At 45.9% G+C, this 26,108-nt stretch overlaps 1 protein-coding gene across 3 annotated transcripts in view; it reads left to right on the forward strand.

Moving 5' to 3' along the window:
- The first annotated feature begins 1,216 nt into the window (after positions 1-1,216).
- Positions 1,217-26,108, forward strand: part of LOC122945139 — a 52,125-nt gene continuing 27,233 nt past the window's right edge. The window contains exons 1-4 of one of the 3 annotated variants that reach the window (XM_044305927.1): positions 1,217-1,533; positions 3,571-3,888; positions 12,459-12,518; positions 17,409-17,468. In XM_044305927.1, the coding sequence (XP_044161862.1) occupies positions 1,494-1,533; positions 3,571-3,888; positions 12,459-12,518; positions 17,409-17,468 (478 nt within the window). In that variant the 5' untranslated portion in view covers positions 1,217-1,493. The remainder of the gene's footprint in view (positions 1,534-3,570; positions 3,889-12,458; positions 12,519-17,408; positions 17,469-26,108) is intronic. The other 2 variants (XM_044304440.1, XM_044305153.1) reach the window with 2 other exon arrangements.

Here is a 26,108-nt window from a genome sequence, read left to right on the forward strand (position 1 = left end):
CAGTGACTGACAGCTCTCTCTGTATACACAGTCCAGGAGGTGGTCCTATCAGTGACTGACAGCTCTCTCTGTATACACAGTCCAGGAGGTGGTCCTATCAGTGACTGACAGCTCTCTCTGTATACACAGTCCAGGAGGTCGTCCTATCAGTGACTGACAGCTCTCTCTGTATACACAGTTATAGAGGGAAGGCTGTCAGTCACTGATTTGGCCGACTTTTCGACTTCGAAGCCCAGAATGAGCAGGTACTTAAATGAATAAAAACCAGGTTCTACTGAATCTTTTTCTACAATACTATATACATCAATCTGCTCAGCTCCTCCTTCTCTATAACACCCTGCCTGCTGCTCGGACACCCTGTTCAATGTGACAGGTTCCCATCTGCTCTGAAGATCAGGACGTATTGACCCTGCAGGAGGACAAAACAACAGAGTGCTTAAAAGGGTTGTGCTCGAAAATGATGTTGACATCGCAGGAGCCCAGAGGAGCATCTCAGGAGCCCAGAGAAGCATAGCAGGAGCCCAGAGGAGCATCTCAGGAGCCCAGAGGAGCATCGCAGGAGCCCAGAGGAGCATCTCAGGAGCCCAGCGAAGCATCGCAGGAGCCCAGAGGAGCATCGCAGGAGCCCAGAGGAGCATAGCAGGAGCCCAGAGGAGCATCTCAGGAGCCCAGAGGAGCATCGCAGGAGCCCAGAGGAGCATCTCAGGAGCCCAGAGAAGCATCGCAGGAGCCCAGAGGAGCATCGCAGGAGCCCAGAAGAGCATCGCAGGAGCCCAGAGGAGCATCGCAGGAGCCCAGAGGAGCATCGCAGGAGCCCAGAGGAGCATCGTAGGAGCCCAGAGGAGCATCTCAGGAGCCCAGAGAAGCATCGCAGGAGCCCAGATGAGCATCGCAGGAGCCCAGAGGAGCACCGCAGGCCCGGAGAAGGAGGAGCGTGGAGCAGGCAAGTAATCTTCCCTTTACCAACACCCCCCCCCCCCCCACACAATCTTGAACAACGTCTTCAACCCCTTGAAGTCTACCTTACGTATGTTCAGGTCTGCATTGTGATGGCTTTGATTTGCTTGTCTGATAGGACACTGCAATTCTCCGACCTGGGCTGTCACCATGTCAATGTGACTAAGAGCTGAGATGAATGCGTCCTTATTGCTAAAAAGTCACACATCAATGCAATATTTTAAGGGGTGAAATCGAAGGAAAGTCATTTAGTTTCAGCGCGATCTCTTTTCCGTACAATATATCACCCGGCAAATCTCAGGATAACAGGTGCCTTCAGAAAACCACAGAGCAGCAAAAAGAAGACACAAAACATCTGAAACTTTATGACTCAACACAATAGAATGTTTTCTCCTCGAGGTACGGAAGTCAGGTACAAAAAAGGCAGTACACACCTCCAGGAAAGGGGCAGTGCTCAGACGGGGGCGGGGAACGAAGCTTAGAAAAGAGCCAGAGCGAACAGAAGTCACAGCGTAGACAGCACGAGAGTGATCAACATGGGGATGGCTCTGCTGATACTACTGATCGCCACAGTGTGTGAGTACCGGCTACAGGATCAGCCCATCAACATTGCATGTATTATTATAGCTTGTCTTACATAGGACTGCAGGTAACATCTACTATATTATCTGTACTCAGAGAGTTGTCACTGTGTTATCTGTGGTGTTACATAGGACTGCAGGTAACATCTACTACATTATCTGTACTCAGAGAGTTATCACTGTGTTATCTGTGGTGTTACATAGGACTGCAGGTAACATCTACTATATTATCTGTACTCAGATAGTTGTCACTGTGTTATCTGTGATATTACATAGGACTGCAGGTAACATTTACTACATTATCTGTACTCAGAGAGTTATCACTGTGTTATCTGTGGTGTTACATAGGACTGCAGGTGACATCTACTACATTATCTGTACTCAGAGAGTTATCACTGTGTTATCTGTGGTGTTACATAGGACTGCAGGTAACATCTACTATATTATCTGTACACTGTGTTATCTGTGGTGTTACATAGGACTGCAGGTGACATCTACCACATTATCTGTACTCAGAGAGTTATTACTGTGTTATCTGTGGTGTTACATAGGACTGCAGGTGACATCTACTACATTATCGGTACTCAGAGAGTTATCACTGTGTTATCTGTCGTGTTACATAGGACTGCAGGTGACATATACTACATTATCTGTACTCAGAGAGTTATTACTGTGTTATCTGTGGTGTTACATAGGACTGCAGGTGACATCTACTACATTATCTGTACTCAGAGAGTTATTACTGTGTTATCTGTGGTGTTACATAGGACTGCAGGTGACATCTACTACATTATCTGTACTCAGAGAGTTATTACTGTGTTATCTGTGGTGTTACATAGGACTGCAGGTGACATCTACTACATTATCTGTACTCAGAGAGTTATCACTGTGTTATCTGTGGTGTTACATAGGACTGCAGGTGACATCTACTACATTATCTGTACTCGGAGAGTTATCACTGTGTTATCTGTGGTGTTACATAGGACTGCAGGTAACATCTACTACATTATCTGTACTCGGAGGTGCTGATAGGGCCTCATTCACACGTCAGTGTTCGGTCACTGATTTTGAGCCAAGACCAGGTGCGGCTCTAAACACAGAACAGGTGCAGATCTTATGTCTGTGGAGGCTCCAGTCCTGGTTTTGGCTCCAATCACTGATGTGTGAATGAGGCTTAAAGCAGTGAGATCTCTGTGATCAGTCTTGTCTGTGGCCATGCAGTTTATGTTTCACTGGTTTCCTGTGTTACTATTTTTTTTCTTATTTTTTACATTTCCTCAGTCAATTACTTTTATCCTGCTGGGGATTCCTGCTGTGTTGCGCTCCACCAGGGACATGTGCTGCTCCCTGACTAGGTCATTCCTCATGGTCTCCAAACATTGCATAATCCCTTACTACACGGCAGTGGCAATGTACAAGGCAGACATGGGTACTGTACTGCAGTGTGTGGCACACTTAGGGCTCATGACCATTGCTTGTTTTGTGGTCCGCAAATTGCCGATCTGCAAAACACGGATACTGGCCATGCGTGGAACGTCCGGCCCATAATAGAACAGTCCTATCCATGTCCATAATGCGGACAATAATAGGACATGTTCTATATTCTTTGCAGGGCCACGGAACGGACATACGGATGCGGACAGGAGACAATGTGCTGTGCCCATCTTTTGAGGCCCCATTGAAGTAAATGAGTCTCCATCCAAGCCACAAAAATTGCGGATCAGATGCAGACAAAAAATATGTTTGTGGTCATGTGGTCTTACAGTGAGGGGATTGGAGCGGACGCGGAGCTGTTTCCTCGCCATCAGAAAGAGTTGCCGCCTGTGATATATACTCTATATGTACTGTATATTTAGTTGTCCACTGAGGGGGCAGCATAGAAATCAGAGCACCTAAGAGGTTTGATGTAGGTCTTCTGCCGGGTCCTACATACAACATGTGGTGGGGATTCTATTAGCTTCATACTTCGATGATGTTGGTTGGACTTTCTCGCCTCGTTAATCTATGATTCACATTTTATTTGTTTCCACAGTTGATGTCGGTGAGATGGAGACATTGTCCTTGTCTGTAGGGTCCGGCTCATCTGTTACGTTACCAACGAGCTGCACCTTTGATCCTTCTAACATGTATGAGCTTCAAATTAACAATAAAGTAATTGGATCCTATTATAAGCGTACATTGACTCCTCGTCTCCAATTCTCCATGCGGCTTCAGTTCGATGAGGACAAATGCAGCTTTCTACTGAAAAACCTCACGGAGGGGGACAGCAATGTCTACACCTTTATCACAAGGCATCAGGAAAATGAAAGGATAGGAAACCATGAGGAGCATTTCAATGTCACCGTGACAGGTGAGTCAGAAGAGACACCGTAGGGTGAAGTGCAGGCGCTGCTCCATCCAGACAGGAGGATGCACTGTGTTGGTTGGTAATTTTCCTTTTTGTAGATACCTATACTAGTGATAAGTAGATAGTAGGTGAAGCTTCAGCATTTTGACTCACGCCAAATACAAATAAACTAGAGGTGGGGCGACAAATCCACGAATCCCTCGAATTTTGCGGGAATCGTGACTTTAATCCCAACGTAATTTATGAAATTCGAATCCTGTCGCGACGTCGCGTCCCCGCGCCTCCCGAGACGCCTGCTATTTCCCCACTCGCGGATCCAGGGGGGATCCAGGGGCTGTTATTACTGGCACATGATGGGGGGCTGGTATTACTGGCACATGATGGGGGGCTGTTATTACTGGCACATGATGGGGGGCTGGTATTACTGGCACATGATGGGGGGCTGGTATTACTGGCACATGATGGGGGCTGTTATTACTGGCACATGATGGGGGGCTGGTATTACTGGCACATTATGGGGGGCTCTTGTTACTGGCACATGATGGGGGCTCTTGTTACTGGCACATTGTGGGTGCTCTTGTTACTGGCACATTGGGAGGGCTTTTGTTACTGGCACATGATGGGGGGGCTCTTATTACTGGCACATGATGGGGGGCTCTTATTACTGGCACATTGGGGGGCTTTTGTTACTGGCACATGATGGGGGGCTCTTGCTACTGGCACATGATGGGGGGTGCTCTTATTACTGGCACATGATGGGGGTGCTTTTATTACTGGCACATGATGGGGGGCTCTTGTTACTGGCATATTATTGGGGGCACTATAGGGGCATCTACTGAGGCCACAAAGAAGTGGTATTTTATATGGAGGGCTCTGTACAGTAGCATTTTATACTGGGACACATTATGGTGGGTACTATGGGGAAGGGGGGAGAGGAGTACTATGAAGTCATCTACGGGGGGCACTAAGAAGGGGTATTTTATACTTGCAAATTATGGGGGACAATGAGGGCATCTCCTGGGGCACTATATATGGGGCATTTTATACTGGTACATTATGGGGGGCACTAGGAGGAAGGTGGGAGAGGAGCACTATGGGGGCATTTACTGGGGGCACTCAGGGGTCGAGTGGAGGGGGAACGCATGGGAACGGCGTTCCTGCACTTTTTTCATGGCAGGAACGCTGTTCCCTTTCAGCCTCAAGCCAGGAGAACACGGCTGAATCAGATTCACAGGGGGAGACGGAGCGCACTGTGCAGGGCAGGTTAAGGGAGGAGGGGCGGCTTCAGTTGAGAGGAAGCTGTCTGTGCGGTGCCGCTGCCTGCGACTCCTCTCATGGCGCCCCGCCCCCTAATGACATCATCTCCTTCACTACGAGATCATTTAGAATGTCTTTTAGAAAAGTTTGTCCTGGGATTCGAACTCACGACCTCTACACATCAGAGGAAGGCATTTACCCTCACAGCCATGAAAGCCGTCTAGGTAAATGCTTAAAAAAAAAAAAAAAAAAAAAAAAAAAAAATAAGACTTCTAATTATACCTAGTGTACTGATATCTAGTGTACAACCATACACATGACAGCTGCCCACTGTGTATGGATGTAGCAGAGCTGGGTGTGTTGGGGCAGCTGTCATGTGTATGGTTGTACACTAGGTATCAGTACACTAGGTATAAGTAGAAGTCTTATTTTTTTTTTTTTAAACAGCTACCTTGACAGCTTTTATGGCTGTGAGGGTAAATGCCTTGCCTCTGATGTGTAGAGGTCATGAGTTCAAATCCCAGGACAAACTTTACTAAAAGTGTTTTTTTTTTTTTATAAGACTTCTACTGATACCTAGTTTACTGATACCAAGTGTACAACCATACACATGACAGCTGCCCACTGTGTATGGATGTAGCAGGGCTGGGTGTGTTGGGGCAGCTGTCATGTGTATGGTTGTACACTAGGTATCAGTACACTAGGTATAAGTAGAAGTCTTAGTTTTTTTTTTTTAAGCAACTACCTTAACAGCTTTTATGGCTGTGAGGGTAAATGCCTTGCCTGTAATGTGTAGAGGTCATGAGTTCGAATCCCAGGACAAACTTTTCTAAAAGTGTTTTTTTTTTTTATAAGACTTCTACTGATACCTAGTTTACTGATACCAAGTGTACAACCATACACATGACAGCTGCCCACTGTGTATGGATGTAGCAGGGCTGGGTGTGTTGGGGCAGCTGTCATGTGTATGGTTGTACACTAGGTATCAGTACACTAGGTATAAGTAGAAGTCTTAGTTTTTGTTTTTTTAAGCAACTACCTTAACAGCTTTTATGGCTGTGAGGGTAAATGCCTTGCCTGTAATGTGTAGAGGTCATGAGTTCGAATCCCAGGACAAACTTTTCTAAAAGTGTTTTTTTTTTTTTATAAGACTTCTACTGATACCTAGTTTACTGATACCAAGTGTACAACCATACACATGACAGCTGCCCACTGTGTATGGATGTAGCAGAGCTGGGTGTGTTGGGGCAGCTGTCATGTGTATGGTTGTACACTAGGTATCAGTACACTAGGTATAAGTAGAAGTCTTAGTTTTTTTTTTTAAGCAACTACCTCAACAGCTTTTATGGCTGTGAGGGTAAATGCCTTGCCTGTAATGTGTAGAGGTCATGAGTTCGAATCCCAGGACAAACTAAAAGTGTTTTTTTTTCTTTTTCTGATACTTCTACTGATACCTTGTGTACTGATACCTAGTGTACAACCATACACATGACAGCTGCCCCAACACACCCAGCTCTGCTACATCCATACACAGTGGGCAAAGTTACCTACAGTAGAAGTCTTATATATATTTTTTTTTAAGTAGCAAGCTAGACAGCTTTCATAGCTGTGAGGGCATATGCCTTGCTTCTGCTGTGTAGAGGTCATGAGATCGAATCCCAGGACAAACTTTTCTAAAAGTGCTATTTTTTTAATTTATTTTTTAGTCCGCAGCGACACAAATTACAGCATGCTAGATTTTCTGTGCTTTTTTATTTTTTGGAGGGGGGGGGGGGGTTGCAGTGGATCTTGGGTGAGTTCCCACACTTTTTTTCCCAGGACTTGACCCCTGGGGGCACTATATAGGGGTATTTTATACTGGCACATTATGGGGGCACTATGGGGACATTAGCTCAACTGGGGGCATTGCAAGGGGGTAATTTTTGCACTGTCACATTATAACGAGAATTATTTCTACTGGGGGGGGCATTATGGTGGACTTTATGACTCCCCCATGGTATGACCCCCTAGTAGCAGCACCAGCCTCTCCCCGCTCTGCTCTCCCTCTGCCCCTTCTCCAAATCTTTATTATGAAATCTTTCTCATAGGATAAAACACATCAGCTCCGCCGAGCCCCCATACACTGTGCCCCACAATATACAGTATACCGCTACACTGTGGAGTCTGTTCTATAAGCACCATTGTTTTGTGGCGGCGGACAGAAAATTATCTGGAAGTGCCCCTCCCGAGACCAGGCTCTGGATCCGCCACTGTATTTCCCTAGTAAAACCCTAAGCGAGCACTGCATAACAGCAGCCTGAGGAGTGCACTCACCTCGGGTCCCCGTGCCCGGGCAGCAGGTGACACTCTCTGGACTTGTTTGCACAGCTCTACTGCCAATTTTTTTTTCTCCGCCCACAAAAGAGGAAGGAGGAGGTTAAGACAAACTGACGTGGTTTGAACCTCTTCAGCCACCGTCCTTGAGGTTGTCAGTTCTCTGGCGGCTTCCGTAGTCTTATCTGCTGGCTGCTGCTCTGCAGAGATGTGTTTGTGAGCTCCGGGGTAAGTTTTGTGCGCAGCTTTGTGTTCTCCTATGTTTCTCACTGCACTCACTGAACTCCTTTATATCTCATAGCAAGTCCGTAGTTCAGCCCTTGAAACTACAGCACCGAGCAAGCTGTCAGGAGAGGGTTGGAGTAGTAGTAGTGACTTTGTGGTTGGAGTAAGTTGTGTTGTGCAATTCTTATGTACAGGATTCGTAGGATTCAAGATTCGAAAGATTCAATATATTCGAGAACCAATTCGGATTAGAAAAAAATTGGAATCGTCCCACCTCTAAAATAAACAGTTCACTAATTTCACCTGTAAGTTGACGTGGGGTTGGCTTCTTCCCTGTGGTCTTTTAGAGACAGCATCACGCCGGGCATAAACATCAGATAGCTGTCGACTGAAATCTCAATTGGCTAACAGCCTTTCCTCGCAACTCTGCTTTCATTCCATAGGTTTTTAATATTTTAACATCAATTACAAGATATTAAAGGACAATAAAGTACAATAGAGTAAAGTGTGTCCTGTTAGTCATTGTAAAACATGAGATGAGACTCTTTATAACATGGATCATAAAAAAATAAATGTAAAAATATATATAAACAGAAAACAGGGTTAAATTCCACCTTGTCTATAAAAGTTAGGTTTATGTTCAATTGCTCTTATGTGCCTAATAGGGTGGTGTATGCTGTAGCCCACCATAGTGCCCAGATTTTTTGGTATTACACATTCATTCTTCACTCACCTGTCCTGTATGTGTTCAGAATAAAGGGTGGGGCGTAATCTGCTGCCAGCCCACCCTATTCTCTCCAGATACCTCTGTCCCCTCCAGACCACACTGCTCCCTCCATTATCCTCTGTCACCTACATCTATCCTTTCCAGTCTTCTCTATTTCTCTCCTCTTTAGACCCCTACATCTCCTCCAGACACCTCTGTCCTCTCCAGAGTCCTCTGTCCTCCTCCAACACGTCTGTTCTCTCGAGACACCTATGTCCTCTTCCACATTTCTCCATCCTCCTCCATGCACTTCTTTCTTCCTCTAGGCTCCTCTGTCCCCCTCCAGACCCCTTCTGTCCTCCTCCAGACCCCTTCTGTCCTCCTCCAGACAGACCCCTTCTGTCCTCCTCCAGACTCATTCTGTCCTCCTCCAGATTCCCCTGTCCTCCTCCTCCTCACTTCTTCATCCTGCTCCAGGCATCTCTATCTTCCTCCAGGCTCCTCTGCTCTCTCCAGAGACCTCTGGTGGCAGCTTATCTCCCCTGATAACAAAAGGACCCTGCATGTAGAGATCCAACAGCCAAATCCTTCTCTCCTCCAACCTCTGTCATCATGGGAGAAACGGGAGACCCTCATACACATTAGATGGTAAGCAGGTCTTATTAAAACTGTAAGATTTGGCCATCAATTATCATATGTGTGCGTGCAGTGACCCACCAGGGACTGATTTGAGGAGGATGGGAGTGGCGTTGGCTATGATGGTGGTAGTAGAACTCATAGCTCATGGCATCAGTCCTCCTTCTGGTGCTCCCATGAACCATGCAGTGACTAGAGGGTGCACCTTCCTTTCCTCCCTCAGGACACACCCTGATTCTGGGCCTCCTTCCTGATAGTAGTTTGGATGCCCTTGTGTGAGGCATTTGGCAGGAGAGCACATGCAGAGATGGTGACAGGTTGAGAAAGTAACTAGGCTTGTTGATTGAAGTAAATAAAGTCTTTCTTACATGCAGCAATAAAAAGCAGAGTTCTAAAGTAAGAATCACAGTGTCGTTCTCTCCCAAAAGCAGCGTACAGGCAGCATCAATGATGGTGGTTGTATTACCCCCAGGACCCCGCTAATCAGCTGTTAGGAGAGGCCAGGCGCACCGTGAATGCAGTAGCCTTTCTTAGGCCATGTACATCATTGTACATAGGTAAGACACCAAAAAAGAGAAAATAGGGCTCGCACTAAATAGTATTATGAATATATAAATTTTATTAGTGTCTCCATACGAGACAAATCACAATTAAAACACATAGGAAACAATGGATGGTGAAAAATGAGCACACAGAATGACATGGAGCACGACCAAATTACTAAGAATGGCAAATAGATACAAAAATGAGTATATAAATATAGCACTAGGTGTGCATGTAAAACAAATAGAATGTTAGTAATACATATAATCAGGCAAAGCTATACAGGCTAGGTAATGATATCATACATAGTGAAACCAAAGTCTGCATATAAAGTGACCAGTGCACATAGTCAGAATAGATATATAGCCAACGCTGAGTAAATAATTATAACGCCATAAACCAACTACCTGTATAGTGCTCCAGCAACCCCGACGCACGTTTCACGCAAGGCTTCTTCAGGGGGAAGTGTGTGTGGAGGGGGGGCTAGTGGGGTGATTTATATAGCCAAAACGACATGGCTAATGGACGGAGGGCAGCTGCAAACGATAAGGGAGCAGGACGTGTGTGGCCACACAAGGAAGGGAGACGAATGCGTTCCAAGCTGGAACGCATCGCATCACTTCCGGTTCCTGTAGGTGAACCGCATGGTGGAACACAAGACGCCACTTCCGGGATTCGGCAGGAGTAACAGGGTGAAGGGAAAGCTATGACCTAATGCGCTCCAGTAGATACATGGAGCCTAACTGATAAATGGGGGAGCAAATGTAGCTTATATTTATATTTTATAAAGCATGCCAGAGTGTATTGAGCCAAACTGTGGAAAAGACAACATACAGTACATCATATGGCACAATGAAAAGCTGACCTAATACAGCGCTAGATAACAAGCATGTTAATAAATAAAGTGTATACATATATGTAATATATTACAATTAGGATGTGCAGAGAGGTGTATAGATATATAAAAAAAAACACAAGTTGCACATAAAACGTATATATAAATATATATATACACATGTGGAAGCTTGTCCCCACACATGTGTATATACAATGAAACCCACAGAAGATACCACAGTGATATGAATATATAAAGTGACAAAAGTGAATAAGGTACAGGCACTGCTGTACATATAGGAAAGAGAACAAATAGAGTGTGTGAGTGCGCGTGGACGCACGCGCGCACAGGGGCCCACATGCGCGCACGCGAGTGCACGCGCACACAGACACATGCAAATACATGAATGTGTAAAATAAATAATAATTTAAGACCTAATTATATATAGATAAAAGTGAATGCAAAAGGTCCAAAAAAGGACAGTTGACCAAATATATAATGTCCGTGCTGATAACGCCATGAAGTAAGAATACAGAGACATGGTCAATTAGTCTAGGAAGTAGATACATCTGTGGACCAGAATGGAGGGGAGAAGAAGAGCACGCCGAATCCCGGGTAACGATGGCAACCACACCTAAATAACTGGAGCAAAGAACTGTTCCTAGACTAATTGACCATGTACTCAGCGTTGGTTATATATCTATTCTGACTATGTGCACTGGTCACTTTATATGCAGACTTTGGTTTCACTATGTATGATATCATTACCTAGCCTGTATAGTTTTGCCTGATTACATGTATTACTAACATTCTATTTGCTTTACATGCACACTTAGTGCTATATCTATATACTCATTTTTGTATCTATTTGCCATTCTTAGTAATTTGGTCGTGCTCCATGTCATTCTGTGTGCTCATTTTTCACCATCCATTGTTTCCTATGTGTTTTAATTGTGATTTGTCTCGTATGGAGACACTAATAAAATTTATATATTCATAATACTATTTAGTGCAAGCCCTATTTTCTCTTTTTTGGTGTCTTACCACACGTGCTGGCTCTGCACGGGTACTCACTTTTGTGAGTCATTTTGGTGCTTATTTATCATTGTACATAGGTCAAAGGGCCTAGATGCAGCTCAGCTCCATTGAAGTGAAGGGGGCTTAGCTGCAATACCAAGGAAAGCCACTATTTAATGTATGGCTCTGAGCTTGGTAAGCTTCTGGGAGCCAGCTGTGCCTACCAGAGCTCCAGTGAGTGTGTCGGCTCCCTGGGACAGCTGATCGGCAAGGGGTGCCAGGACTCGGACCCCTACCCATGTGACTATGATGACATATCCTGAGGATAGGTCATCATTTCCTGGATAACCCCTTTAAGTACGGATGGCCAGTCCATCTGAAAGTGTGATAGCTATCGGAGGCAACAATCCTTTCTACAGCAGCAAAGTCTCAATGCCATAAATGAGCAAATTCTTTGCTGTCTGAATCTTGCACAGCCTGGATATTTCTGGACTTATGGCTTATGTCCTTCTCTGGAAGTAGAGTGGCTTCCTAGGGTAGCTAAAGTCTTTAGATACTGAGGTTCGCTGGATTTGGACCTAGTGGTGAAGGAGCTCTCATACAAATATCTTCTTCCTTGCTCTGCTAAGACTAGACTCCTCCAGATAGCCTGGGTGTGAACCTGGTCCTTCACCCTGGTAACCCAAAGAGTTTACCGATTTGTTGACCATATGGCTGCCTGTACATTGCTATTAAGTATATAGGAAACACAATAAATCAGAATATTTTACTCAACAACATTGCATTAATTTTATTGGCATTAGTTAAAGAAAATCTGTGGTACGCCCAGTTGCAGAGTTGAAGCTGATGACCTCAGTATGACAGGCAATGTTTGGCACTGCACATGCACAAGATTTTAAAGAAAGGACAGTCGAGTTATGGCTTGAATGTGATGTAGTGGTGGGGTTTATAGTTTTTTTACCCTGGCAAGTTCTCCACTGTAATTTTATTGAACCGAGGAACTTCTAGTAAGATGATCTTTGTTTTTTTCTATGATTTCAGGACATACAACTCCAGCCTCCCCTATGAACCAGTCAACATATCACAAAGATGATGACTATGGTGGGTTTTATTCTGATATAGGAATAGTGATCTTGAATTACCTCATTTATGACATAATCATATATAATAGTCGTCAGATGGTAGAGATACTGAAATGGTGTTACCTAGAGTGTTCCCATAAAGTAACACTGCAGACCGCTCTGTCCTCCTCCAGATTCCTCCATTCTCCTCTGTCCTCCACCAGACTCCAATGTCTTCCTCCTGTCTGCTTTGTGTACTTCAGGCTCTTCTGTCCTCTGTCTCATCATCCTTCTCCAGACTCCTCTGTCCCTTCCTGTCACAGTAGGTAGGTAAGCAGGGAAATAACCAAACACGGGAAAACAAACAGAATAAATGACTAGGCCCAAAAGCTAGGGAGAAAAGGGTCACCTCCTAGCAATCCTTAAAGGGAGTCTGTCTCCTCCATATGGCCATATACAGTGCTTACATGGCTCTGTAGCACACCTATACAGGATTGTAACGATACCTTTGCTCTTTTCTTTAGACTTGCACCAGCAGGAAAAACTAAGTTTAATTCATATGCAAATGAGCACTTGCAAGTGCTCAGGGTAGGAGTTCAGTGTGTAGGTGCCCAGGCTACTCTGCCTTCTTTTCACTTTACTCCTCCCCAGTCTCTGCCTTTGCCCGCCCTCCAAGTCTCTTGCCTCATCGATAGGTCCGGACTTGGAGGGCGGGCAAAGGAAGAGGCTGGGGAGGAGTATAGTGAAAAGAAGGCAGAGCAGCCTGGGCACCTACACATTGAACTCCTCCCTTGGGCACTTGCGAGTACTCATTTGCATATGAATTAAACTTCGTTTTTCCTGCTGGTGCAAGTCTAAAGTAAAGAACAAAGGTACCGTTACAATCCTGTATAGGTGTGCTACAGAGCCATGTAAGCACTGTATATGGCCATATGGAGGTGACAGACTCCCTTTAAAAGCTTTCCCTAAACTGCTGTTCCCATGTGTATACCCTAAGGGTGGATATGCACATGCCCTCGTACCTAAACCTGAACACCCTGGGCAAACCCTAAGCAGCAGGGAAAACGGAAGAGGCAACCTTCTTCTTCAAACCAGGAAGAAGCAAGCGTCTCCCTAGAGGCCTAGATAAAACACACAAAGGGAAATGAAGGAGGGGACTTATCTGAGCACAGCTGGAGCAGATGATCCAACACACATCAAGAGCTCCCAGGGAAGAACTATAACCCACACAGGCCACTGTGAGAAGGAGGAATAAATAGCCTCGCTAATAATCAACCCAGTACACCTGAGGGAAGGTGGATCCAGCTTCCGGACACCCTGTATCAACTTTATCCGGGTGTGCCCTGTGAAAGGCTCTCACCAAGCGGCTAGCACTAACATCAGAATCCAGAATCTACATTCTTTCCTCGGGACCGTATCCCTTCCAGTGCACTAGGTAATGGAGGAAACGCAGAAGAACACGCAAGTCGAGAATCCCAGAGATCTCAAACTCTAAGTTGCCATCCCCCAGGACAGGGGGAGGTGGCAATGGAGATGTTTCCACAGGTTCCACATTTTTCTTCAGTAGGGACCTGTGAAACACATTATGAATCTTTCAGATCTGCGGAAGATTCAGACGAAACGCCACCGGGTTGGCCACAGCAGAGATTTTGTAAGGGCCAATAAATCTTGGACCCAGTTTCCAAGATGGTACCTTGAGCTTAATGTTTTTAGTGGACAACCACACCGAATCACCCACACACAGGTCCGGACCAGTCATACGTCTCCTGTCAGCCATCCATTTAGATCTTAACCCATCTTTTCCAAATTAACTTGGATCTTCCGCCAGATAGATGACAAGGCGGAAGAGAATCTCTCCTCTTCTGGCCTTCCAGAAGATCCAGTCCCAGAACAAGTACCAAACTGTGGGTGAAAACCATATGCGCCAAAAAATGGCGACTTATCAGTGGACTCCTGTCTACGGTTATTCAAGGCAAATTCGGCTAGAGACAAGAACGAGGACCAGTGATCCTGGTTCTCGGTAACAAAACACCTCAAATAGGTCTCAAGGTTTTGGTTAGTGCGCTCTGTCTGACCATTCGACTGGGGATGAAAAGCCGAAGAGAAAGGCAGTTGAATTCCCAGACGAGAGCAAAACGACCTCCAAAACCTGGACACCACATCAGAGGGAATGCCATGTAGTTTTACAATGTTATCGATACAAACCTGAGCGAGAGTTTTGGCATTGGGCAAGCTAGGTAGCGGTACAAAGTTGTCCATCTTACTGAAGCGGTCCACTACCACAAAAATCACAGTTTTCCCAGAGGAACTCGGGAAATCGGTAATAAAATCCATGGACAAATGCGTCCAAGGACGAGACGGGATAGACAAAGGAAGAAGGGATCCTGAAGGCTGAGTGTGAGCCACCATCGCACATGCACAGGTCTCAAGCTGCCACATAACCCTCCACACCCTTGCGCAACCCTGGCCACCAGAATCTCCGGGAAATAAGATCTATGGTGGATTTGCTTCCAGGATGTCCCGCAAGGACCGTATCATGATGTTCCTTGAACACCTTGTATCGCAGTTCATCAGGAACTAACAACTTGTCTGGAGGACAGGAATCAGGAGCCTCCCCCTGGCCCCCCAACACCTCCATCTCCAACTCGGGGTACAGAGCAGAAACCACCACCCCATCAGCCAAAATCGGAGCAGGATCCTCCGAATCACTCCCCCCCAGGAAAACTTTGTGACAATCTTGATGTTTTTAACCCCAGGGCGAAAGGTGACCACAAAATTGAACCTAGTAAAAAACAGTGACCACCTAGCCTGTCTAGGATTCAGGCGCTTAGCAGACTGCAGGTAAGCCAAATTCTTGTGGTCAGTATATACCGTAATAGGATGAGTAGCCCCTTTCAACCAGTGACGCCATTCTTCAAAGGCCAATTTAATGGCCAGTAATTCTCTATCTCCTACATCATAATTTCTTTTAGCGGCCGAGAGTTTTTTGGAGAAGCAAGCGTCTCCCTAGAGGCCTAGATAACACACACAAAGGGAAATAAAGGAGAGAACTTATCTGATCACAGCTGGAGCAGACGATCCAACACACATCAAGAGCTCCCAGGGAAGAACTATAACCCGCACAGGCCACTGGGAGAAGGAGGAATAAATAGCCTCGCTAATAATCAACCCAGTACACCTGAGGGAAGGTGGATCCAGCTCAAACCCAAACCAAAACAAAGAGAAGAATCAGATATGTGCAGCCAGCCTGGCAGATCTCCGCACAGTCACAGAGCAAGGCGTGACATTTCCAGACTCCTGTCTTCCTCCTGTCTCCTCTGTCCTCTGCATACACTCATCCTTCTCCCGACTCCTCTGTACTCTCCAGACTCCTCTGTCTTCCTCCTGTCTCCTCTGTCCTATCCATACACTCATCCTTCTACAGACTCCTGACTTCCAAAAGGATCAGGCATGTAGAGATCCAACAGTCAAATCCTTCTCTCCCCCAACATCTGTCATCATGGGAGTGTCAGGAGGCCCTCATATACACTGGATGGTCAGCCGGCCCTGGTAAAATTGGAAGATTTGGCCATCATTAATCTAATGTGTGTTATTGGACTCGGGAGCTTCTAGTAACATGAAGTCCCCAGTGAACCATTCAACACAACATCACAAGGACAATATCTCCAGTATGTTTCACTCGACATGAGAATGGTGACCTTGAATTATTTAATCTATTGCATCAGTGCACATGTCTAAAATTAAAGGTAAAAGTAGGAAAAGAAAGCAACTCAGAAAATAGGGTGTCCATAATGTATGGCCCAACCCTGAGGTTAATAAAGAAAAAAAAAAACCGAAAATAACAAAACTAGGTAGAATCATCTACACTCATACATTGTAGCAAACTCTCAGCTGTGTGAGCAAGACCAATTTAAGATGGGTTTTAGTCTCTGTGTGCAAAGAAGAATGGCTCCATTCACAGACCACAATCAGAGATTGAAAACCTAGGGCCAGATTTATCATTACTCTTACAGCTGACTCTAATTTCACATATGGCTAAAGTCAATTTTAGCCAAGTCAGATTTATGATCGGCCCATTAAGACTGTAATAAATGTGGTTTGACGGTAGCAGTTTATCCGTCAGTAAGCAGCTTTACAAAAGTCGCACGTCTTTACGAAAAAGTCGCAGGTTCTATTAAAAAGTCTCATAAGATAAGCATGGTCCTCACTGGAGTGAAATTGTGCATTGTTTTGCGACTTTTTAAATAGTCCCAATAGTAAATCTGTCTAGAGATTCATTTACATAAGAAAACACGCCCACTTTCAGAAAACTGGCGAGCATAGTGCAGAGCATAAAAAAGTCACAAATTTTTACGCAGTTTTAGCGATTGCGCAAAAATTTGCAACTTTTTCATTCCATTATTCTGACTTGAGCTAATGATAAATCTGGCCCCTAATGTTTTGGCCATTGAAGAACTTGTCCATTGAGGGCGGTTTGGGACCAAATTTACAATGACTTAAACAGGGTAGAAAAACATAATTTTAGGACATGGCAAATTTCCTGCAAAGCCGTGCACCTTTTCAATGAAACCACACACCCTTTTGAGCGCAATGAAAAAAGTAATAGAAACGGCTTCTTTGTGCGAAAATAATGCCCCTCTGGGCACCTTACTAGATTATTTTCATAGAGAACAAACGTTTTGTCCAGAAGATAAAAAAACAGTCCATGAAAGAAAGTCACATCTGGAAATGAGGTACTAAGTGGTATAAGGTGATAGCTTTACTTTAATAGCGATGATCCAGGTGACAGATTTCCTTTAACCCTTTGCAGTAGTCCTCTGGGATACTCAATGTCTGAATAGTTTTTTACCCTGGCAAGTACTCCACTATAATTTTATTGAACCGAGGAGCTTCTAGTAAGATGATCTTTGCTTTTTTTCTATGATTTCAGGACATACAACTCCAGCCTCCCCTATGAACCAGTCAACATATCACAAAGAAGATGACTATGGTGAGTTTTATTCTGATATGAGAATGATGATATTTAATTCTCATTTATTACATAATCATATATAATAGACGTCAGCTGGTAGAGATACTGAAAATGTGTTACCTAGAGTGTTCCCATAAAGTAACACTGCAGGCCGCTCTGTCCTCCTTTAGATTCCTCCATTCTCCTCTGTCCTTCACCAGATTATAATGTCTTTCCCCTGTCTGCTCTGTGTTCTTCAGTTTCTTTTGTCTTTGGTCTCCTCATCCTTCTCCAGACTCCTCTGTCCTCGCCAGACTCCTGTCTTCCTCCTGTCTCCTCTGTCCTCTCTATACACTCATCCTTCTCCAGACTCCTCTGTCTTTCTCCTGTCTCCTTTGTCTTTCTCCAGGGTCCTCTGTCTTTCTCCAGGGTCCTCTGGTGCTGGCTTATCTACCCTGAAAGCAAAAGGATCAGGCATGTAGAGATCCAACAGTCAAATCCTTCTCTCCCCCAACATCTGTCATCATGGGAGTGTCAGGAGGCCCTCATATACACTGGATGGTCAGCGGCCCTGGTAAAATTGGAAGATTTGGCCATCATTAATCTAATGTGTGTTATTGGACTCGGGAGCTTCTAGTAACATGAAGTCCCTAGTGAACCATTTAACACAACATCGCAAGGACAATATCTTCAGTATGTTTCACTCAACATGAGAATGGTGACCTTGAATTATTTTAATCTATTGCATCAGTGCACATGTCTAAAATTAAAGGTAAACTTAGAAAAAGAAAGCAACCCAGAAAATTGGGTGTCCATAATGTATGGTCCAACCCCGAGGTAAATAAAGGAAAAAAATCTGAAAATAACAAAACTAGGTAGAATCATCTACACTCGTATATTGTAGCAAGCTCTCAGCTGTGTAAGCAAAACCAATTTAAGATTCTGTGTGCAAAGAAGAAGGACTCCATTCACAGACCACAATCAGAGATCGAAAACCTAATGTTTTGGCCGTTGAAGAACTTGTCCATCGAGGGTGGTTTGGGACCAAATTTACAACGACTTAAACAGGGTAGAAAAACATAATTTTCGGACATGGCAAATTTCCTGCGAAGCCGTGCACCTTTTCAATGAAACCACACACCCTTTCGAGTGCAATGAAAAAAGTAATAGAAACGGTAGATGTGTCTTTTTGTGCCACATTGTGCTACATTTTGAGCCAAAGTCAAGTAGCAATCACAGCAGTGAATGTAGGTCAAGTGTGGAAATGTATAGTCAATATACTTGATTCCCTCTGTAGGAATGATGGTGTCTCCACTGCAGTTATGGCCTCCCGGCTCCAACTTCACAAAATGTAGTTTTAAACGGGTTGTCCACTTTTTACTATTGATGACCTATCCTTAGGATAGGTCATCAGTATCCCATTGACTCAGGGCACCCATGCCGATCAGCTGTTTAATTTGCTCCTGGCTCTCCCCCAACCATCCTTTTGTTCTGCCAGGAGATAAGCTATTCCCCATAAAATACACACATATGTAGAGTTGAGCGGACACCTGGATGTTCGGGTTCGAGAAGTTCGGCCGAACTTCCCGGAAATGTTCGGGTTCGGGATCCGAACCCGATCCGAACTTAGTCCCGAACCCCATTGAAGTCAATGGGGACCCGAACTTTTCGGCACTAAAAAGGCTGTAAAACAGCCCAGGAAAGGGCTAGAGGGCTGCAAAAGGCAGCAACATGTAGGTAAATCCCCTGCAAACAAATGTGGATAGGGAAATGAATTAAAATAAAAATAAAATAAATAAAAATTAACCAATATCAATTGGAGAGAGGTCCCATAGCAGAGAATCTGGCTTCACGTCACCCACCACTGGAACAGTCCATTCTCAGATATTTAGGCCCCGGCACCCAGGCAGAGGAGAGAGGTCCCGTAACAGAGAATCTGTCTTCATGTCAGCAGAGAATCAGTCTGCATGTCATAGCAGAGAATCAGGCTTCACGTCAGCCACCACTGCAACAGTCCATTGTCATATATTTAGGCCCAGCACCCAGGCAGAGGAGAGAGGTCCCGTAACAGAGAATCTGTCTTCATGTCAGCAGAGAATCAGTCTGCATGTCATAGCAGAGAATCAGGCTTCACGTCAGCCACCACTGCAACAGTCCATTGTCATATATTTAGGCCCAGCACACAGGCAGAGGAGAGAGGTCCCGTAACGGAGAATCTGGCTTCATGTCAGCAGAGAATCAGTCTGCATGTCATAGCAGAGAATCAGGCTTCATGTCACCCAACATTGGAACAGTCCATTGGCATATATTTAGGCCCAGCACCCAGGCAGAGGAGAGAGGTCCCGTAACAGAGAATCAGGCTTCACGTCAGCCAACATTGGAACAGTCCATTGGCATATATTTAGGCCCCGGCACCCAGACACAGGAGAGGTTCATTCAACTTTGGGTAGCCTCGCAATATAATGGTAAAATGAAAATAAAAATAGGATTGAATGAGGAAGTGCCCTGGAGTACAATAATATATGGTTAAGGGGAGGTAGTTAATGTCTAATCTGGACAAGGGACGGACAGGTCCTGTGGGATCCATGCCTGGTTCATTTTTATTAACGTCAGCTTGTCCACATTGGCTGTAGACAGGCGGCTGCGTTTGTCCGTAATGACGCCCCCTGCCGTGCTGAATACACGTTCAGACAAAACGCTGGCCGCCGGGCAGGCCAGCACCTCCAAGGCATAAAAGGCTAGCTCTGGCCACGTGGACAATTTAGAGACACAGAAGTTGAATGGGGCCGAACCATCAGTCAGTACGTGGAGGGGTGTGCACACGTACTGTTCCACCATGTTAGTGAAATGTTGCCTCCTGCTAACACGTTGCGTATCAGGTGGTGGTGCAGTTAGCTGTGGCGTGTTGACAAAACTTTTCCACATCTTTGCCATGCTAACCCTGCCCTCAGAGGAGGGCAGGGTTAGCCGTGACACAGCTGCCTTGGCGACCTCTTGCTCCTCCTCTGCCTTGGCCTTGGGCTTCCACTTGTTCCCCTGTGACATTTGGGAATGCTCTTAGTAGCGCGTCTACCAACGTGCGCTTGTACTCGCGCACCTTCCTATCACGCTCCAGTGCAGGAAGTAAGGTGGGCACATTGTCTTTGTACCGTGGATCCAGCAGGGTGGCAACCCAGTAGTCCGCACACGTTAAAATGTGGGCAACTCTGCTGTCGTTGCGCAGGCACTGCAGCATGTAGTCGCTTATGTGTGCCAGGCTGCCCAGGGGTAAGGACAAGCTGTCCTCTGTGGGAGGCGTATCATCATCGTCCTGCCTTTCACCCCAGCCACGCACCAGTGATGGGCCCGAGCTGCGTTGGGTGCCACCCCGCTGTGACCATGCTTCATCCTCATCCTCCTCCACCTCCTCCTCATCCTCGTCCTCCTCGTCCTCCAGTAGTGGGCCCTGGCTGGCCACACTCGTACCTGGCCTCTGCTGTTGCAAAAAACCTCCCTCTGAGTCACTTCGAAGAGACTGGCCTGAAAGTGCTAAAAATTACCCCTCTTCCTCCTCCTCCTCCTCCTCCTCCTGGGTCACCTCCTCTTCCATCATCGCCCTAAGTGTTTTCTCAAGGAGACATAGAAGTGGTATTGTAACGCTGATAACGGCGTCATCGCCACTGGCCATGTTGGTGGAGTACTCGAAACAGCGCAACAGGGCACACATGTCTCGCATGGAGGCCCAGTCATTGGTGGTGAAGTGGTGCTGTTCCGTAGTGCGACTGACCCGTGCGTGCTGCAGCTGAAACTCCACTATGGCCTGCTGCTGCTCGCACAGTCTGTCCAGCATGTGCAAGGTGGAGTTCCACCTGGTGGGCACGTCGCATATGAGGCGGTGAGCGGGAAGGCCGAAGTTACGCTGTAGCGCAGACAGGCGAGCAGCAGCAGGATGTGAACGCCGGAAGCGCGAACAGACGGCCCGCACTTTATGCAGCAGCTCTGACATGTCGGGGTAGTTGTGAATGAACTTCTGCACCACCAAATTCAGCACATGCGCCAAGCAAGGGATGTGCGTCAAACCGGCTAGTCCCAGAGCTGCAACGAGATTTCGCCCATTATCGCACACCACCAGGCCGGGCTTGAGGCTCACCGGCAGCAACCACTCGTCGGTCTGTTGTTTTATACCCCGCCACAACTCCTGTGCGGTGTGGGGCCTGTCCCCCAAACATATGAGTTTCAGAATGGCCTGCTGACGTTTACCCCGGGCTGTGCTGAAGTTGGTGGTAAAGGTGTGTGGCTGACTGGATGAGCAGGTGGAAGAAGAGGAGGAGGAAGCCGAGTAGGAGGAGGTGGCAACAGGAGGCAAAGAATGTTGCCCTGTGATCCTTGACGGCAGAAGGACGTGCGCCAAACAGCTCTCCGCCTGGGGCCCAGCTGCCACTACATTTACCCAGTGTGCAGTTAGGGAGATATAGCGTCCCTGGCCGTGCTTACTGGTCCACGTATCTGTGGTTAGGTGGACCTTGCCACAGATGGCGTTGCGCAGTGCACACTTGATTTTATCGGATACTTGGTTGTGCAGGGAAGGCACGGCTCTCTTGGAGAAGTGGTGCCGGCTAGGAACAACATACTGTGGGACAGCAAGCGACATGAGCTGTTTGAAGCTGTCTGTGTCCACCAGCCTAAATGACAGCATTTCATAGGCCAGTAGTTTAGAAATGCTGGCATTCAGGGCCAGGGATCGAGGGTGGCTAGGTGGGAATTTACGCTTTCTCTCAAATGTTTGTGAGATGGAGAGCTGAACGCTGCCGTGTGACATGGTTGAGATGCTTGGTGACGGAGGTGGTGGTGGTGTTGGTGGTACATCCCCTGTTTGCTGGGCGGCAGGTGCCAACGTTCCTCCAGAGGCGGAGGAAGAGGCTGAGGCGGCAGCAGCAGAAGTGGCCGAGGCGGCAGCAGCAGAAGAGGTAGCAGGGGGAGCCTGAGTGACTTCCTTGGTTTTAAGGTGTTTACTCCACTGCAGTTCATGCTTTGCATGCAGGTGCCTGGTCATGCAGGTTGTGCTAAGGTTCAGAACGTTAATGCCTCGCTTCAGGCTCTGATGGCATAGCGTGCAAACCACTCGGGTCTTGTCGTCAGCACATTGTTTGAAGAAGTGCCATGCCAGGGAACTCCTTGAAGCTGCCTTTGGGGTGCTCGGTCCCAGATGGCGGCGGTCAGTAGCAGGCGGAGTCTCTTGGCGGCGGGTGTTCTGCTTTTGCCCACTGCTCCCTCTTTTGCTACGCTGTTGGCTCGGTCTCACCACTGCCTCTTCTTCTGAACTGTGAAAGTCAGTGGCACGACCTTCATTCAATGTGGGGTCTAGGACCTCATCATCCCCTGCATCGTCTTCCACCCAGTCTTGATCCCTGACCTCCTGTTCAGTCTGCACACTGCAGAAAGACGCAGCAGTTGGCACCTGTGTTTCTTCATCATCAGAGACATGCTGAGGTGGTATTCCCATGTCCTCATCATCAGAAAACATAAGTGGTTGTGCGTCAGTGCATTCTATGTCTTCCACCGCTGGGGAAGGGCTGAGTGGATGCCCTTGGGAAACCCTGCCAGCGGAGTCTTCAAACAGCATAAGAGACTGCTGCATAACTTGAGGCTCAGACAGTTTCCCTGGTATGCATGGGGGTGATGTGACAGACTGATGGGCTTGGTTTTCAGGCGCCATCTGTGCGCTTTCTGCAGAAGACTGGGTGGGAGATAATGTGAACGTGCTGGATCCACTGTCGGCCACCCAATTGACTAATGCCTGTACCTGCTCAGGCCTTACCATCCTTAGAACGGTATTGGGCCCCACCATATATCGCTGTAAATTATGGCGGCTACTGGGACCTGAGGTAGTTGGTAAACTAGGACGTGTGGCTGTGGCAGAACGGCCACGTCCTCTCCCAGCACCAGAGGGTCCACTAACACCACCACGACCATGTCCACGTCCGCGTCCCTTACTAGATGTTTTCCTCATTGTTATCGTTCACCACAACAACAAAAATATTATTTGGCCCAATGTATTGAATTCAAATTCAGGACTTTTTTTACAGACACCTAACACTATCTGGCTATCTATTTAGGTACCGTATTACACTAATACAGGCACAGCAGTAACCACAGATTTAGCTGAATATAAATTTGAGGCCTAGTATTTAGGCGCTGGGTGACAGGTATAGGTTTACTGACAGAATTAGACTTGGAAATGCACAGTAGCGTGTGTGTGAAGTTATTTTGAATGTCCCTATGTGCACCTTGAATCTTATATACCCTTTTAGGGATAGATTTAAAATAGCTCTGATACAGCAGAAACCACTAAATTAGGAAATTGCTAAATTGGGAATTGTATTTCAACCCAGAACAAAAACTGTGCTTTGACGGACACTAAATAACTTGACCAGCCACACCAGTAACGACAGATTTAGCTGGATATAAACTTGAGGCCTAGTATTTAGGCGCTGGGTGACAGGTATACGTTTACTGATAGAATTTGACTGGGATATGGCCAAAAAATAACCACACTATTGATGGTTAAATGCACTTGGTGTGACAGCCTGACCAACCACACTACTGAGGGTTAAATGCACTTGGTGACAGGCGCAGCTTGCCCCTGATGTAGTATATGGCCAAAAAATAAACAGACTATTGCTGGTTAAATGCACTTGGTGGCAGCTTGTGCTGGCGCAACACAAGACACAAAATGGCCGCCGATCACCGCAGAAAAAAGTGTCTGAAAAACGCTCTGGGCAGCCTAAAAACAGTGAGCAGTTGAATAGCAGCAGTTCAATCATCCACAGCTGCAGATCGATCTCTGAATTAAGTATTTTGGAGGAGTTAATCACTGCCTAATCTCGCCCTACTGTCGCAGCTGCAACCTCTCCCTATGCTAATCAGAGCAGAGTGACGGGCGGCGCTATGTGACTCCAGCTTAAATAGAGGCTGGGTCACATGGTGCTCTGGCCAATCACAGCCATGCCAATAGTAGGCATGGCTGTGACGGCCTCTTGGGGCAAGTAGTATGACGCTTGTTGATTGGCTGCTTTGCAGCCTTTCAAAAAGCGCCAAGAAAGCGACGAACACCGAACCCGAACCCGGACTTTTACGAAAATGTCCGGGTTCGGGTCCGTGTCACGGACACCCCAAAATTCGGTACGAACCCGAACTATACAGTTCGGGTTCGCTCATCCCTACACATATGTTCCACCAAGCCAAACGTGTATGTGTAAAAGAAAGCCCTGAGGAAGTCCGGAGAGATAGCTGTTGGACAGTTGTTCTGCTGTCAGCTATAAAATGTGTATGGGCAGCTTTAGACTTTCTGAAAACATCTCCATCAGAAAGTCTAAAGCTGGCCATACACCTTAGATCAGGGGTGCACAACCCACGTCCCCAGAACCATGGTTCCGGCCCCGTCCTGCTGGGCAGAAAAACAGCTGATCGTGCGATCATGATGGATAATGACAGCTGAGGACATGACGGATCTCCGGCTGTTAGTGAGAGCAGGGGAGCCGAGGAGAAGTTAAAAGAGGTTTATCAACCCTCTGCAGTTTAGTCCCAGCGATCACGTGATCGCCAGGTCTATTGGGGGCAGAGTCTGATCAGCTCTGCATTGTACAAAGCCCCCCAGAAGGCTGGTTTCCCGTGTTACTTGGACTCTTTTAGATGCTCCAGCTACAGTGGAAAAACAAAAAAGTCTGTGTCCCCAAAGGTCTTTCATGGGGGGAAAAAATAATAATAATTGAAAACACAATAAATAAAAAAAAATACAGAAAAAAGGAAAAAGTGCAATAAAAAAAAAGAAAAGGCAGTGTCTCCCAGAGGTCTTTTAAAGACCTCTTGCAGGACATACAGTGCTGCAAAAATATATAACAAAAATAAATAAAAACATTTTAACAATTTTTTTTTAATAAATCAATAAAATAGAAATAAAAGAAAACAATAAAAATTGTGAAAAATAAAATTGTTTCCTGCCCCCCAACCATCTTTTTATTACCTCTTGTGGTACATATTATGTGGAAAAAAAATATAAAGTGATTATAAAAAAAATACAAAATAAATAAAATACAAAAAGGAAAAAAAGGAGAATGTGCAAAATAAAAGTCAGTGTACCGCAAAGGTCTTTTTGTAGCAGAAATCTATTTAAAAAATAAGTTCAAGAAAAATTCATAAAATACATAAAAGAAAAAAAAAACACACCAACTAAAATGATCAAACGCAAAATAGGGAATAATAATTTGCACATTTAAAGAATAAGCTATTGTTAGAATAAAATATTGCTTAAAAACAATTTACAAGTGTTTGAACCACGTGCACTAAATCATGAAATTAGTGTCTAGTGAGTCATTAAGGCCTTTTCAGACCTGGTCAATAAAGAGTTAACAAACAAGTTCTTTCCCTGCTAGTACGGCCTGATACACACGACTGTACTGTGTTTTGCAGTCCGTAAAACACAGATACCAGTCATGTGTGCTCTGAATTTTGCGGAAGGTAGCAACGGATGTGGAATGGGTCTGCATCCGACCATCCAAAAATGATTGGCTGTGGACCAAAATAATGGTCGTGGGTAAAGATGAGCGACTCGAAGTTGACGAAGTGGAATTCGATCCGAATTTCAGGAAAAATTAGATTTTCACCGAATCAAAATTTCCTCACGCTTCATCGTAACAAATC

The sequence above is a fragment of the Bufo gargarizans genome, chromosome 1 (genome assembly GCF_014858855.1).
Source record: "Bufo gargarizans isolate SCDJY-AF-19 chromosome 1, ASM1485885v1, whole genome shotgun sequence".
Classification (NCBI taxonomy): domain Eukaryota; kingdom Metazoa; phylum Chordata; class Amphibia; order Anura; family Bufonidae; genus Bufo; species Bufo gargarizans.